This window comes from Balaenoptera borealis (assembly GCF_965194805.1).
Source record: "Balaenoptera borealis genome assembly, chromosome: 10".
NCBI classification, from domain to species: domain Eukaryota; kingdom Metazoa; phylum Chordata; class Mammalia; order Artiodactyla; family Balaenopteridae; genus Balaenoptera; species Balaenoptera borealis.
Window position 1 is genome coordinate 64440535 of NC_138874.1, and position 15825 is coordinate 64456359.

At 45.5% G+C, this 15825-nt stretch overlaps 1 protein-coding gene and 1 long non-coding RNA gene across 6 annotated transcripts in view; one reads left to right on the forward strand and one right to left on the reverse strand.

Moving 5' to 3' along the window:
* LOC309635489 overlaps nt 1–15825 on the reverse strand; it is a 456622-nt gene that overhangs the window by 173893 nt on the left and 266904 nt on the right. The gene's annotated exons all lie outside the window — the stretch shown is intronic.
* SH2D4B (SH2 domain containing 4B) overlaps nt 1–15825 on the forward strand; it is an 81944-nt gene that overhangs the window by 28736 nt on the left and 37383 nt on the right. For all 5 annotated transcript variants that reach the window (XR_014248844.1, XM_082406759.1, XM_082406757.1 and 2 more), the window contains exon 4: nt 9313–9460. Coding sequence is in view for 4 of the 5 variants with exons in the window: in XM_082406759.1 (XP_082262885.1) it covers nt 9313–9460 (148 nt within the window). In the remaining variant the exon portion in view is untranslated. The remainder of the gene's footprint in view (nt 1–9312; nt 9461–15825) is intronic.

The following is a 15825-nucleotide window of genomic DNA, read 5'->3' on the forward strand; positions in this document are numbered from 1 at the left end:
ACGATGGGTGGAGCCAGATGTAAACGTGGAAAGGTAGGCTGTGGAGCCCTTGGATGCTACGCTAAGGAGGTGGACTGTTTTCTGTGGGCAAAGCAGACCTGTGAGGATACAGAGGGCCATGGTTGGATCAAGTTTTACGAGGATAACTGGTGGGGAGGGTGTGATTCAAGTGATGAAAGTTTGCAGGGAGAGAGAGGCCAGTTAGGAGATCTTTGCAGTGGTCAAAGTGGGAAATAAGGGTCTGGACAGAGTCTGTGACTATGGAGAGATAGAAGGGGATGGACAGAGAGAAACGGTGGTGGTGAAATCAACAAGGCTTGGCATCAATTAGATGTCGGGATGAGGGAGAGCAGAGAGCTAAGCGTCTGAGCCCCAGGCTGAGGGATGGGTAGAGGGCACCACCCTCTAACCGTGGGGACCTGGGAAGGAGGGGCAGACTTGGAGGAGAGAGAATGTGCTTGGAATGGCTGTGCTGAGGGTTTTTTTTGTTGTTGTTTGTTTGTTTTATTTTTGTTTTTTACCACCCAGAAGGGGGAGGGGGTGGGGGCTAGAGGAGAGGAGAGAACCTGGATGAGAAGCCTGGTGGTGAAGGGAGGTTGGCTGGGCTCACTTTGGGCAGCCTGTGTTGAGGATGTAGGCGCGTTCTGCGAATTCTCCTGGTCATAGGAAATTCCTTTTAGAAAATGGGGGGAAAAAAAATCCCAGAACCTTGTGTGGGTTAAAGAGGGAACTTCAAAATAGGAGATACAGACAGCTAAAAACATGTTTTTAAAAACCATTCTGTTGTGGCTGGCACCATTTGAATGAGATTTACACAGAATTTTTTTTTTTTTTTTTTTTTTAGAAAAAAGGAGATCATGAGGCCAGATAAAATTTGCATTTTTTCCCCTGCTTTCGTAACTCATAAGACTGATTTTGGATGCTTCTCCCTCTGCTTCCGACCACAGAACATGGGCTAAGGATCCTGCTCTCTCCCTCTCCCTCAGGGCCTGTGACCTCCTTTCCCCACCTCCAAGTCTCCTGCCCCCTCCCGCCTCCTCCCAGTTTCCCTGATGAGGAAGACATGGTACAGCTAAGTTGTCCTTTCATTTTTCTCTGTTTTCTATTTAATATTTATTTATTTATTTTTATTTGGTTGTGTCAGGTCTTACTTGTGGCTTGCTGGCTCCTTAGTTGCCACATGTGGGCTCCTTAATTGTGGCTCACCTGCTCCTTAGTTGTGGCATGCAAACTCTTAGTTGCAGCATGCATGTGGGATCTAGTTCCCTGACCAGGGATTGAACCCGGGGCCCCTGCATTGGGAGCGTGGAGTCCTAACCACTGCACCACCAGGGAAGTCCCTCATTTTTCTCTGTTTTCTATTCAAGGCCACCCTCTTTTTGCTTTTTCTCCTTTAAGGCTGGAGTTCACTTTGGCCACCTCATGACATCCTCCACAACTAGAGAAACTATCGCTGCCTTATTCCCAATCAGGTTATAACCGGTGGGAAAACCTTCCACTTTCCATTTTCTCTCGAAAATTGTAGGCTTTATCTGAGTTTCTCTTGGACAAGGCTGGCATCAACAAGACAGCGTGGTGTGGTTTACCCTTTCCCCATCACGGATCATCACAAACCCTCTTGTCATCGATTCGTTCATTCACTCACTCTTTCGGTCAGTGTTACGGAGCACCCAGTATCTGCTAGGCCCTGTGCTGGGAACTGGCGATGGAGGAATAAATGACACAGGCCTGGCCCTGTCGTTTGGGAGTACATCATCCCACAAGGCACAATGGTATCATTGGGGCCAGGCTAAAAACAAAAACAACTATGCCTTCCAGAAAAAGCATCTGTCTCCGTGACATTTTCCATTGGGGTGAGACGGGCCAGGCCTCTGTGGGCTCCTGCGGTGTGCTGTGACTGATGGGTTACCAGGAGAAGGGGGATTGAATAAGCTGGACAGCTCAGAGGGCTTTGGGCTTGCCAGAAAAAAGCAATCGACTCCTAAGGTGGAAGGCGAGTGTTTTTGCCTATCTGCCTTTCGGCTGCCTTGGCCTTTGGCTGCTAAGCCTAAGAAAGATGGCCTTTTCCTCAGTCATCACAGATGGGCCAGATGACTCTGAAAGTAGCAACAGTGAAAGTTTTCAGGCAATTTTAGCTGTGAAGGTTGAGCATTTTAGCAAAACCAGGGCGAGAATAAGGTAGTACTCTTTATTTGTAATTGAAAGCGTTTTCTTTTGTCGACTCATCCCTGTGAAGAGCTTGCCTTTGTCACAGTAAGTGACCAGTTGTTTTCCTTTGAGATGGAGGTTGATGCAGGTTTCTGGCTCTTAGGTGTTGTCTCAATCTCAGGAGAAAAGGATTGAGTGAACAGTGGCTCTGCCATCCGTCTAGCTATCTGTCTATTTATTTATTTATTGGTAGTAATTTTTTCCCATCTTTATTGAGGTATAATTGACAAATCAAAATCGTATGTGTTTAAAGTGTACAATGTGAGGTTTTGATATACATGTACATTGTGAAATGATTGCCCAATCAAGCTAATTAACATATCCATCACTTCACTTAGTTACTTTTTGTGTGTGTGATGAGAACACTTAAGATTTACCCTGAGAATATTTCAAATATACAATACAGTGTTAATTTATAGTCCTCATGCTGTACATTAGATGTCCAGAATTTATTCATGCTGCATAACTGAAACTTTGTGCCTTTTCATCAAACACAGCTTAAGTATCTATAGACAGAAGAATAGATAAAAGAAGTAGTATATATGTATGTACAGTGGAATATTATTCAGTCTTAAAAAAGAAGGAAATCCTGCCAGTTGTGACGACACGGATGAACTTGGGGAACATTACGCTAAGTGAAATAAGCTAGACACAGAAAGCCAGATGTTGCATGATCTCACTTAAATGTGGAGTCTAACGAAGTCGAACTTGTAGAAGCAGAGAGTAGAATGGAGGTTGCCGGGTTGGGGTCGGGGGGATGGGCACTGCCATTTACCTTGCTGCTTCATGTCACCACAGCTGGTTGGAGTAGGAACACTGCATTTAATTTGAGGTGGTTGGTCAAATGCTATTTATCTATGGTACGCCAGTCATGACCCTTCAGTGTCCTTGTTATGGGCTAAATTGTGTCCACTTAAAATACATATGTTGAAGTCCCAACCTCTGGTATCTTAGAATGTAACTATATTTGGAGCTAAGGTCCTTTTTTTTTTTTTAATTTTTATTTTGTTTATTTATTTATGGCTGTGTTGGGTCTTCGTTTCTGTGCGAGGGCTTTCTCTAGTTGCGGCAAGTGGGAGCCACTCTTCATTGCGGTGCGCGGGCCTCTCACTATCGCGGCCTCTCTTGTTGTGGAGCAAAGGCTCCAGACGCGCAGGCTCAGTAGTTGTGGCTCACGGGCCTAGTTGCTCCGCGGCATGTGGGATCTTCCCAGACCAGGGCTCGAACCCGTGTCCCCTGCATTGGCAGGCAGATTCTCAACCACTGAGCCACAAGGGAAGCCCCTGGAGCTAAGGTCTTTAAAGAGGAAATTAAGTTAAAATGAGGTCTTTAGGGCGGGCCCTAATTCCCTATGATTGGTATCCTTATAAGAAGAGGAAATTTGGACACAGACATGTATGAACACAGAGGAAAGACCATGTGAAGACACAGGGAGAAGATGGCCATCTACAAGTACTTTGTTATGGCAGCTTTGTTATGGTACTTCGTTATGGCAGCCGGGTGAGCTAGTACACCCCTTATCCTTACAAGGGAGTAGGACTAGGGGGTTGAAGCCCCTCTGGCTTTGACATGCCTTGACTGCCTGGATTTTCCCTGAGATCCACTCCTGTCTGGAAGACTCCTGGGGGCAGATGATGGATCTAGAGTCCCCGGGTGGAAGCTGTCTTGGTTGGTGCCCTGTGTATTGCGTGGTGTGGTGACCACAGTCAGGTTAGGGATTCCTGGGGGAGGAATAGAAACCCACTGTGTAAACTGTGAAGTGCTGTGCCAGTGCGACGCTTCATTTTTGTGCTTCTGAGATGCTAGTGACTGATGAAGGTGAAATACAGCCTTGGGGTAAGATTCAACTTCTGCTTTGGAGTCAGACAGACCTGGGTTCCACTTTTGCATCAGTCATTAACTCTCTGTTCTAGTATTTCCCATCTTAAAACCAGCCAACCAACACACCCTCCCTCCCCATTTCTATCTTAACCCCACGTTCCCCTCCGGCTGCCACTTCCTGTCTCTGCTCCTTTTTTACAGGAAATGTCTTGAAAGGGTTGTCTGCGGTCACTCCCCTGCCTCCGCCACGCTGCCTGGATGGCTGCCCATCGCGCCACTAGGGCTGCTGTTGACAAGATCTCCCATCACGTCCTGAGACCATGTCCTGCTGTCCCTTGTTGCTTCTCTGTCCTTATCTTTTGTGATGTCTCAGCAGCCTGAGCTCAGCTTACGACTCCCTTTTTACTTGAAATGCTTTCCTCTCTTGGCTTCCCCCATGGACGTCGCCCCTTCTGGTTTTTTATCTTACTCCTTGGTCTGCCTTCTCAGTCTCCTTTCCTGGCTCCAGCTCTTTCTCCCAACTTTTAAATGGCTCAGCGCCCCAAGACGCCCTGGCTATTTTCTCTTGATCTACATTCTTTCTTGCATTGATAACATCAAGTCCGTGACTGAGAAACATCACCCCCGAGCAGAGGACCTCTCAGTCAGCATCTGCAGCCTGCACTCACCCTCAAGTCCTGGGATCAGGCGTCCCACTGCCCACGGCAGGCCTCTTGGATGTCAGATGGCGTCTCAAACTCATTGAAGATAGAATTTTGTTTGTTTTCCTTCCAGCCACAGTGGATAATTCTCTACTCAAACATGCCAAACCTGTTTCCAATGCTGGGGCCACTGCACCTGTGGTTCCCTTGCTCTGGAAATTTCTTCTCCCTGAGACTCACTCATCAGCCTTCTTATTATTTAGGTCTCCGATCAGTCCCTTTTGAGAGGACTTCTGGTCACGCAGCCTACAGTAGCCTCCCAGACTCTATCACTTACCCTGCTTTAATTCTCTGCATGCTTTATTATTTCTGATATATTTTTTATTTTACTTGATGCGTATTTTTCCGTCATTGGAAGGCAAGCTCCGAGAGAGTGGGGCTGTGTCTGCCTTGTTCATGGCTACATCCCCAGTGCCTGGAGCAGGCCGAGCCTCCTAGATGCTCAGTAAGGATTTGGTGAATGATCTGATGAAGCCACTCAACTTCTTTAGCCCTTAATTCCTGACTCCTAGAGAGTGGGTCAATAGGAAGTTGGAATTTTGTCTATGTTTTAGAAGTTAAAAAAATGGTCATTGAATTGGAGAAAAGTCCTCAATCTGTGCCATTTCAGAGGCAACAAAATCCTTGCCTTTTTTATTTTAATGAGGGACTCAAAACTCACAGTTACTGTCTTCTTTTTTTTTTTCGATCCATTAAAATATCAATGGACTGAAAAAGTTATAAGCCACAAAAACAGAGAAAATGAGAGGAGGGAAGAACAGATGAGAAAATGTCCACAGAAGTTTGGTTTCTGGAAGACAGAGAGAGAGTGGTGCGGGGGTCAGCAGGGCTCCTGCAGGAAGAGGGCTGGTGGCACTGAGCTGACTCAGTCCAGAGTTCCCACAGGCTCGGGACTTGGGGGCAGCAGATACATGAAGGATGGCGCTGAGAATGTGGGATTGGTGGCAAGTTTCTCTGTGGAGTGGCTGGACCCTCAGGTGCCTGCTTTCACCTGTTTCTTCCAGGCTACTTCATCCCTTCCTCTAACTAGGAGGAGGTGGGGAGTTTCAAGGGCAAGGTTGGGGCTCAGCGTATCAGGCTGAGTGGAGAGAGCAGATGGGGGGCAAGTGGGAAACGGGGAGCAAGCAAAGGTCTGAACTCTGAACAGTGGGACCTGCAGCCAGGGTTGCCTGTAGGGTGTACAGGGCTGGCAACTTTTTTTTTTGGTCGTGTTTTTGTCTATAGCAAATTAACAATTTGGACTACATAAAATCAGTCTATTAGCTCTATTCTGGTGGCCCAATCTCAAGTGCTCCTATGATAAAAATATTGTGTTGGCCAGTAGGATTCATCTGCTTGCTGGGCCACCCTTCTGGAACCAGGGCCTGGCCACTGGGCCCCAGGGTGACTCCATAAATATGAATCCTGGAGCTCCTTGGGGCACTTGGTTAATCCCTTGCGTGGAGGAGAGGGTCAGAGAGCACCTTGAAGGGGAGAAGCAGGCACTAGGACTCATGTGGGACCTGGTCTGGGCTTAGGGCATCTCACCTGGACCACATTGCTGTCCCTGCCAGTCCTGGGGGTACTATTTCTGGCCAGTCTCGGGGGAACTTGAAAGGGAAATTTGCAAAAAGGCACCTCAAAGCATCGGTTTCCCATGAAGTGTGGGGCTTAGGCTAGGGGTCCTGCTTGCTTGAGTCTAAGGGCTGTTCTACCTGCAGCCTGCATCCCACACAGACTCCTGGGATGCTGGTGGTCTCATACCACCCAGGTAGGACAGAGAAGACACTGAATAATCTCAGAGGAAGGACCTCCAGATACTTACATTTGAGGGTCCTCAATGAAATGGCTGATGCTTCATCCAATCTTCCTGGAGTTAAGCCCACCTCTCAAGGAAACCCTGACTACACACTCTGAGTCTCTGTTTCAGATACTTACTTTCTCTCTTGAATGTGAGCAGTCAGGGAACATCAGACATCACAGGAAAGCCTCCAAAACAAATGACAGGTGCCAAATCAAACAAACTTATAAGAAAACAAAAAAGCAAAGAACAGAGGAAATAGATCTAAATCAGAATATGGGGGAGAAAAATCTCTAAAATCCTCAGAGATGAGCTATTGCATTCATGACACAATTTCAGGGCACAATGAAGCAAAAAGAAACAACCAAAGAATAAGAGGGCTTGGGAATTACAAATGTGCTAGCTGAAATAAAAAATTCAGTAGAAGGTTTGGGGGATAAAGTCAGTGAAATCAGCCAGGAAGTAGAACAAAAAGACAAGAGACGGAAAATAAAAGAGAAATGATAAGGCACTTATAGGGTCAAATCAGGCAGTCCAGCAGTTGACACATAGGAGTTCTAGAAAGAAAAAAGCAAAATGAGAGGAGAAGAAATTATCACAAAAATTCTAGGCAGAGATGTATTAGACTAGAAGGACCTGAATCTCCAATCGAAAGCATCCTGAGTGCCTAACACAATCAATGAAAGAAAATCCACACCAAGGCACATCTATTAAAAAGGTTCAGGGACTTCCCTGGTGGTGCAGCGGTTAAGAATCCGCCTGCCAATGCAGGGGACATGGGTTCGATCTCTGGTCCAGGAAGATCCTACATGCTGTGGAGCAACTAAGCCCATGCACCACAACTACTGAGCCTGCGCTCTAGAGCCCGCAAGCCACAGTTGCTGAAGCCTGCATGCCCTAGAGCCCGTGCGCCAAAACTACTGAGCCCACGCGCTGCAACTACTGAAGCCCGCACACCTAGAGCCTGTGCTCTGCCACAAGAGAAGCCACTGTAATGAGAAGCCCGCGCACCGCAATGAAGAGTAGCCCCTGCTTGCCACAACTAGAGAAAGCCTGCGCACAGCAACGAAGACCCAACGCAGCCAAAAAAAAAAAAAAGGTTCAGAATTCAGTGATAAAGGGAAAAATTAGTGCCTTATGCAGAAGAATGAGAATCCGAGTGCAGTACTGGATGCTGGAAGACAAGATAGTAAAGTCTTCCAACTTCTGCAGGAAAATTATTTTTAATCAGATTCTATGCTTAGCTAGAAGTTACATGCGACGGTAGCATATAGATATTTTCAGACAAGACTCTATATAGATATATAGATTATATATAGATCTATCTATAGATATATATATAGATAAATACATACATATATATATATAAATATAGATATTTTCAGACAAGTGTCTCTCTGTGCATCCTTTTCTGAGAGGTATTGTGAACTATGTTGCTGCAAAATGAGGACGTGGACAAGAAAGAAAACATGGAACAAAGAAACAGGGGCTTCAACTCACGGGAGGCTGAGAGGCGAGTCCTGAGAGGACAGACGGACAGGAGACCTAGATGGCAGCCAGCTGAGATGGGGAAGGAGAGATGCATCTGGGGGGCGGGCGTCCCTTGGAAAAGATCACTGCTGTATTGTCTGTTATAAAAAAAGCACTTGGTTAAACACAGAGAAAGATTTACTGCAGATCTTAGAGAAGTTTGGCAAAAATTCAACACTTTACTTCAAGAAAAAGCAACTAGTAACTCAGGAAAGAAAATTATTCGAAAGAAAAAGTCATCACGCTGCCATGTTTTACTGAATTTCAGATGCCATTAATTGTAAAATCTATGATTATTTTAAGAAGAAAAAAAAAAAACTGTTGGCTATGAAAAAGGCAAGTAGTAAGTTGTAAGACATACATATTTTAGAGATATAAGAAAGTTAAAAAATGTAATTCTTAGAATTGGTGGAAATCGCACCCTATTTGGCGTTACAGTGAACTATATTTAGTTCTGCACCCATCTTTGATTTAACCACAAATTGTGATGTAAATCTATTGTGAGGGTAAGGAGAGGAAAAGTATGGGTACGTACCTGTGTGGGAAATATAAGTGCTAAATACTCATGTACCAAAAAAGAAAGGTAGTAGTTAATGTCTAGAATTGATAAATCAAGAATTAGCGGCATTATTCAGACATGGATGTAACCACATGAAGAAAAGCTAAAATAATTGAGGATAGTGACCTCTGGGCAGTAGATGAGGGTGGGGTAGGTTGGGGTGAAGTGGTTTGGAGAACTGATTTTTTTTATAACAAGCCTTTTGGCATATAATGCACGATTGACATGTGTGTGCATGTTGCTTTGATTAAACAAAGGTAGAGGATAATACACACACGGCCCTTTTGGAGCTTGAAAGCAGGACAATAATTGGAGATTTGGGGCCCCCAAACCTGCTCTCTCTCTGAAATATCTTCTCTGAAAATAAGGTTAAGATATAATCATATCCTGCTTAACTGGCCTCCAGGAAGACCAGGAGCCAGCCCCTCCCCATGCCTACCCTCCCTCTTGCCCCAGAATGGAAGTGTGACCAAGGGTGGCCCAAAGTCCTCTTACTATTGCAGAAAGCTTTAGAGTCTACAAATCGTTCACATATTTCAGGCCATTTGATCCTTACCGTGGCCTGATTAGGTGTAAGTATCACCATTTCACGTGCGTAGAGACAGAGCCTGGAGGGGCACCACTGGCCCGCCTCTTCACCTGACAGCTCAGCCCTTCCCTGCCCGTGCCCTGTTACCGTCACCTAACATCATCCTGTCCCCGTGATATCTTAGAGGAAAGAGGAGGAGGAGAGGAAGCGAGGAGAAGAGCAGATTCGCCTCCAGGAAGAGCAGAGGGCGAAGGAACTCTACTGGACCCTGAAGCAGGCCCAGCTGCAGAGCCGCCCCAGCGAGAAGGAGGAGCGCGAGTGGGAAGAACAGCGTGAGTACAGCTTGTTTCCTGGGGACCGGGAGGCCGGCCTGTCTTCTTCACCCGCTCTCCTCCCACCTGTCTATCTGCTCAGTCATCATTCCAGTTCACTCAGTCAGCCCAGCAGCCTTTGCCTGGGGTCAACCATGTATGTGGTCCTGCTAAGGACCCAGGGGGTAAGGGCTCCATCCGCAAGGAACTTACTTGCCTGTTGGGGAGGTTTCTCATACGAAAGAATAAAACCCTACATTTACTGAGTTACCGATAATTTTCTGACTCTGTGCTAAGCCCTGGGGATCCAGAGATGAGCGATCACGGTCCTTATCTTGGGGGAACTCACTGGCCAGACAGGAGATAGACACACAGGCTAAGGGCTGTGAGGGAAAATGCACACGTTCTGTTGGAGCACTTGGTGGCTATATCCTGGTGGCGTTCCAGTTGAGGAGTTATAAAGTGAGGCTTGGTGGCGGCGTAGGGATAACAGACAAAGAAGCTGGAGAGGGCCCTTGGGAAGGAGCACCCAGAATGTGACAAAGGAATGTGGTGTGCTTAGGAAGTTAGAGATGTACGGGGTGGCTCTTAAACTTGGAGAGTGTCAGGGGTGGTAAGAAGTTAGGTGGGAAAGAGAGGGTGGAACCAGGTTTGAAGGAAGGGTGGTGTTTTAGTATGTTCTTGAGATTTGCTTTAATCAGGTATGGTTAGACATTCAGACATGGAAATGACTGTCTTGCAGGAAGAAGTTTTTCCTCACAGATTCCTAGACCTGGAGAGCATGACATGCCAGGCAGGGCCACATGGGGAAGCACGAGGGTGAGTCAGGGGACAGAGGGAGCAAGGGGAAAAAGTGGGCAAGAGCCTTCATTGTGGTTTCTTTGGAAAAGGTAAGGTAGGGCAGGGTAAACAGGCTTAGGATTGGCTAGTATGAATCATTTCAGCAGGCTCTGGGGTACAGGGGCTGTCTCTAGTTCTCTGATACCTGGCCCTGGGGTGATTGCGGCAGATGGATAGATTGTGGTGTGTAAGAACTAGATAAAAGAGGTGGTTGGAATGTGGGCTTTGCATGGGTTAGTTTGCATTTGAAAGGCACACTTGCAGGTGAGTCCTTTACTAGCTTTAGGAATGCTAGCTCTTGGAGGGGCAGCCTCTGAAGGATCGGCAAGGCCCCAGATGTCAAAACTTCGAAAAATACAGAAAATAAAAAGGCATGATTAATATGGGTGGACACTGGAAGCTTCTAAAGGTGAGTGACATGATTCAGGCTGGGTTTGGGAGTGAGAGCGAGGAGGAAGCTGCTGCAATGGTTCACTTTAGAGAACTAGGGCCACAGCAGGGAGAGCAGAGATGTGAGATGCCTTCTGCCGGCCAGCATTCTGGTCCTCAGCACTTCTTAATCATCTGCCAGCTTCATTAGACAGACTTAAAAAAATTGAGATATCATTCACATACCATAAAATACATCCTTTTAAAGTGCTCAATTCAGTGGTTTCTAGTATACTCACAAAGTTGTGGAGCCATCACCACTATCTAATTCTAGAATATTTTCATCACCAGAGAAAGAAACTCTGCCCGCTGGCAGTTACTCCTCCCCCCACCACACCCCTGGAAACCATTGATCTAATTTCTGTCCCTATGGATTTGCCTGTTATGGACATTTCATATAAATAGAATCATATATTATGTGACCTTTTGTGTCTGACTTCTTTCATTTAGCATGTTTTCAAGGTCCATCCACATTGTAGCATGGATCAGTCATTCATTCTTTTTTTATGACTGAGTAAAATTCTGATGTGTGCATATACCACATTTCTGTTTATCCGTTTATCAGTTGATGGACATTTGGGTTGTTTCCACTCTTTGGCTATTATAGATGATGTTCCTCTAAGTATTTGAGTATGTTTTTGTGTGAACATAGATGTTCATAGATGTGGAATTTCTGGGTCATATGATAACTCTATGTTTAACATTTTGAGAAACTGCCATACTGTTTTCCAAAGTGACTGTACCATTTTACATTTCTACAAGCAATGTGTGAGGGTTCCAATTTCTTCATATCCTTGTCAGCACTTGTTTTTCGTGGTGTTTTGCTTTATAGCCATCCTAATGGGTATGAAGGGCTACCTCATCGTGATTTTGATTTGCATCTACCTAACGACTGCCACAAAAATACTGAGGATCCTAAGAAACTATTATGAACAATTATATTCCAACAAATTAGATAACCTAGAAGAAATGAATAACTTTCTAGAAACATACAACCTACCAAGACCGAATCATGAAGAAATAGAAAATCTGAACCGTCCAGTTACTAATAAGAATATTGAATCATAAAGTTATATATGGATATTCAACCTTACAGGGGTCGGTGCTGCTGACCCCGCGTTATTCGTGGGTCAACTGTATTTCTTTTGACATTATAGAGGTAAGCTTTTTTGTAAAGTCTCTTTGCTTCTACTGAGAGGTTTGAGGAAAACTGGAAGGAAAAATTAATATCAGTCCCCAAATAGAAGATACCATGCCTGTTCAAAAGCAGGTTTTTCTATAGAGCAGGAACCAGGAGATAACTGTGGGTGGCAGCCTTGGTGTAGAGGTGTCCTGTCTTCATGAATGAAATTACTTGCCAGGTTTAGGTGCTACAAGTCATCCATCGGCTCCCTGTTTTGGTATGAACTCATGGCAAACTGTAGTGTTTGGGAGGTCAGGGGCCTGCCGATCTCTCAAAGGATGACCGTGATGTCTACTATTGGAAAGGTCAAGCCACATTTTGATTTTGATCTTGAATGTCCAGTCTCACGGGTTGGATTTTGGCCGATTGAAATTAGGCATATACGGTCTTGGTTTTTGCATGGGAATCATTGTAATGCTTATAAATGAAAATGAAATCATTCAACCATCTTAAGTCAAACAAAAATAATAATAATAAAAGAAACATACTGGCCTTGGAAAAAAACAAAAAAAGAATATTGAATCAGTGATAAAAAATCTGCCAACAAAGAAAAGTCCAGGAGCAGATGGCTTCACTGATGAATTCTACTGAACATTTAAAAAGGAATTAGTAAAAATCTTTCTCGAAATATTCCAAAAAATTGAAGAGGAGGGAACACTTCCAAACTCATTTTAGGAGGCCAGCATCATCTCATACTAAAGCCAGATGGAGACAATACAAGCAAAGAAAATTACAAGCCAGTACCCTTGATAAACATAGCTGCAAGAATCCTGTAATATTTTGCTACAAAATATTTGTACATTTGGAAAGGCCCCATGGAGGAAATGGCATTTGGTTTGGGAAAAGTGGGGAGGTAAATAAGGCGGGCAAGGGCATCGCAGACGAGGGAACAGTACTGAGCAAAAGCAAGGTCGTTATGTGCATAGAACACGGCACATACTTTGATGTGGTTGCAGCCTGGGGTTCATGGTGGGTAATGATGGAAATGAGGCTAGAAAGATAAGATGGGCAAGAGCTAACGAAGAATTCATTTGTTTAAATTTGGAATGAAGAGATGGGTGAAAAAAGAAGGCAGGACAAAATTTATACTGAAAAAAATAGTGAAGGATCACAGAGTGAAGTCACACGAGGCTACTGTGGTCTGGGGAAGGAGCATCGGGCTGGGAGCCCTGTCCTAGCTCTGCCGCTTCCTAGTGTGTGACCTCGAGCAAGTTCTCACTCTGCACTGTTTCTCAGTTTCTTCATTTGTAAGATGAGGGTAATCACGGAGAGCTGAGGGTGAAATGAGAGGGAGGAAGCACAGGTGCTCTGTAAGCTGTGAAGGGCTGTCACTCACGAATTGTCCCTCTTTTTTGTAGCTACACAATGAGATGGAAAGTTATGGGCTGGGCTGGCGTTTCATTGGTGATGGAGGATGGAAATCATTTGGCCCCAGTGCTGCCTGATTGCTAATTAATGTACTGTGTGGGAACCGAAAATGGAAAAAGCTACCCTGAACAGAGAAAAGATGTGATCATTCAGGCCCATGATTTTGGTTCCTCATTTTATGCTTTCTTAAAGAATGATGAGCTAAACTCTGGAGGCTGTCATTCAAATCCAGGAAAGCCATTCTGCACTCAATTAACTTAATATGAAAGATATAGTGGGCCATTAATCTACTGGGAGCAGCAGTTTTTGATAAAACATCTAAATTAAATTCTCCAAGTTAGAAAAAAAGGGAATTGTTCCCTTTAATATCACTTGACTACAGAGTTAGTTATTCAGTTCAAACAGCAGAGCAGGCTCTGGCTTCTGAGAAGCTCTGAATATATCAGGCAGAAATTCACTTAATAATTTCTCAACTGTGAATTTGGAAGAGTGTGAGTTAGGTAACCTTTAGTCACCCTGAGATTTAGAGACGAGCCGGCCTGACTTGGTTAACGGTATCATTTACAAAAATTGGATCTGTGTGACTGTTCACTCCTCCCCTCCCTCTTTGAGCTGTGTGATCCCGGTTGTGGCCCCCCGCCCCACCCGCCACCCATAACTAGCACTCTAGTGTCACACGCCTTGTGGGGTTTCGGTCAGAGCTGAGAAAATATGTGCTCGGGCCCAGTGGGGAGTCCAGTTATGCTGGTTCTGTTCTCTTCGCTCCTAAAAGGGCACGTGCTCTGGAGTCTGGGTTTAAAGTCAGTGATTCTAAAATGCTGTGCGCTTGACACAGGCAGAGCTTGAAGGGGCCTGTGGAGATGGGGTGTGGGTCTGCCGACGGGGTGGGCAAAGAAGAGTTTTGGGCTTGAAGGAAAGCTGAAGGATAGCACGGAAGGATTTTTTTTCTCTCTGCTGATGGGGTGGGAAATTGTGTAGTTGCTCCTTGGACATAAGTTTGAACTGATCCCCAAACTCCAGGTGCCGTATATTTTTGGCTTTACAGCTCAGAATGATGCCAGCGTGAGTCCCCACATGCCTGATTCATGTCCTGCTTAGGGTTCTCTCCCCTCTTGAATTACTCAGGAATCTCTGGGCGCTTTATTTTGTCCCCAAAGTGAAGTCTTTCTGAGCTTCACGCTGGCATGGGGAGCACTCTGGTCTTAAGGAACCCCTGAAGTTCCTCCTGGTGGCCACAGGGGGTCACTGTTGGCAGCAATCAGGATTGCAAGCAGAACAAGGAGGGTTGGCAGGTGACCTCAGAAGCCTCGGGGTCCAGGTAGAGAGAGCCCCTTCCTTTGGCCTTGTTTAGCTGTTGGTGAGCCTCACTGGGTTTCCCCGAGGCTCATCAGAGCTCACTGTCTTGGCACCAAACCCGTCCTCTCCCCAGGTGACGGCTGCTCCAGCAGGTTGAGTCACCAGAGGCCTGTATGTATATCCTTCAGCATCCGGACCACCTGTTTCCCTTCTCCCAGGGGTCAGGAAACGTACCCTTCTCACAAAGTTTCATTTTTCCCATTTCCCTGACAAGAGCTCCTGACTCCACCCAGCCCTCATTCTTACACCACTTCCCCACCTTCACCCCTTTGTGCCTTAACAGGGCTGGACCCATCCTAAAAGTGGTATTCCAGTCCCCTTCTCTCACAGTCAACATGATCATAACAACAATAGATAATATTTAATGAGCCTCCTCCATTTGCCTGGAACTGTCCAAGCCCCATCTATGTACAATCTCACTGATGTCTCAAAGTAACCCTATGAGGCCCTCATTTTACAGATGAGGAAGTAAAGTGTAGGTATAGTAATTCAAGTTGTCCAAGGTCCCCATGCATCAGAAAACGGAGCAGAATTTAAACACATCTACGCACATACACGATTTAAATCTTTATTGGTGCCTTTTCCTGTATATAGGATTATTCACTAATTTTCAGAGACATTATGCTATTTACCCAAGGGGTTACTACAAATTGATGCTGCTTTGAAGCATTTGGTTTCTTGGCAGGCTGTCACTGGCTCATCTGAATTCTATTCAGCGCCGAGTCTTTTCTATCTGGGCAGAGGTAGGGAGAACCATGGGCAAGTGCTCTAGGGACGGGTCTCACGAAGAGCAACAGTTAATGATCTTCCAGAACCTTGTGGCCCCTGGACCTTCCCCCCTGAATCCCACAGGCACCTCTCCCTCCACACATCCAACACTCCATCCTCCTCTTCCCCCACCTGCTTCATCACCTGACTGTCAGAGGCAGAAACTTGGCTGTCATTCTGGTCTCTCTTTTTTGCTCACTACCAATCCCCAAACCACCAAGTTGTAAAGATTTGACCTCCTCAATATTCTTTGAATTTACTCCCCTCCTTCCCATTGTCCTGACATTAACCCCCATTGCCCTTTGCCTAGGTTTCTGGTTTCCAAGCCTCTATTCTTGTTCCTGTCAGATTCATTTCCAACACCATAGCCAAGTCAGTCTTTGAAAAGTGCAAACGGGCATCCTGCTCTCCTGCTTAAAGCCTTTCAGGGGCGTCCATCACC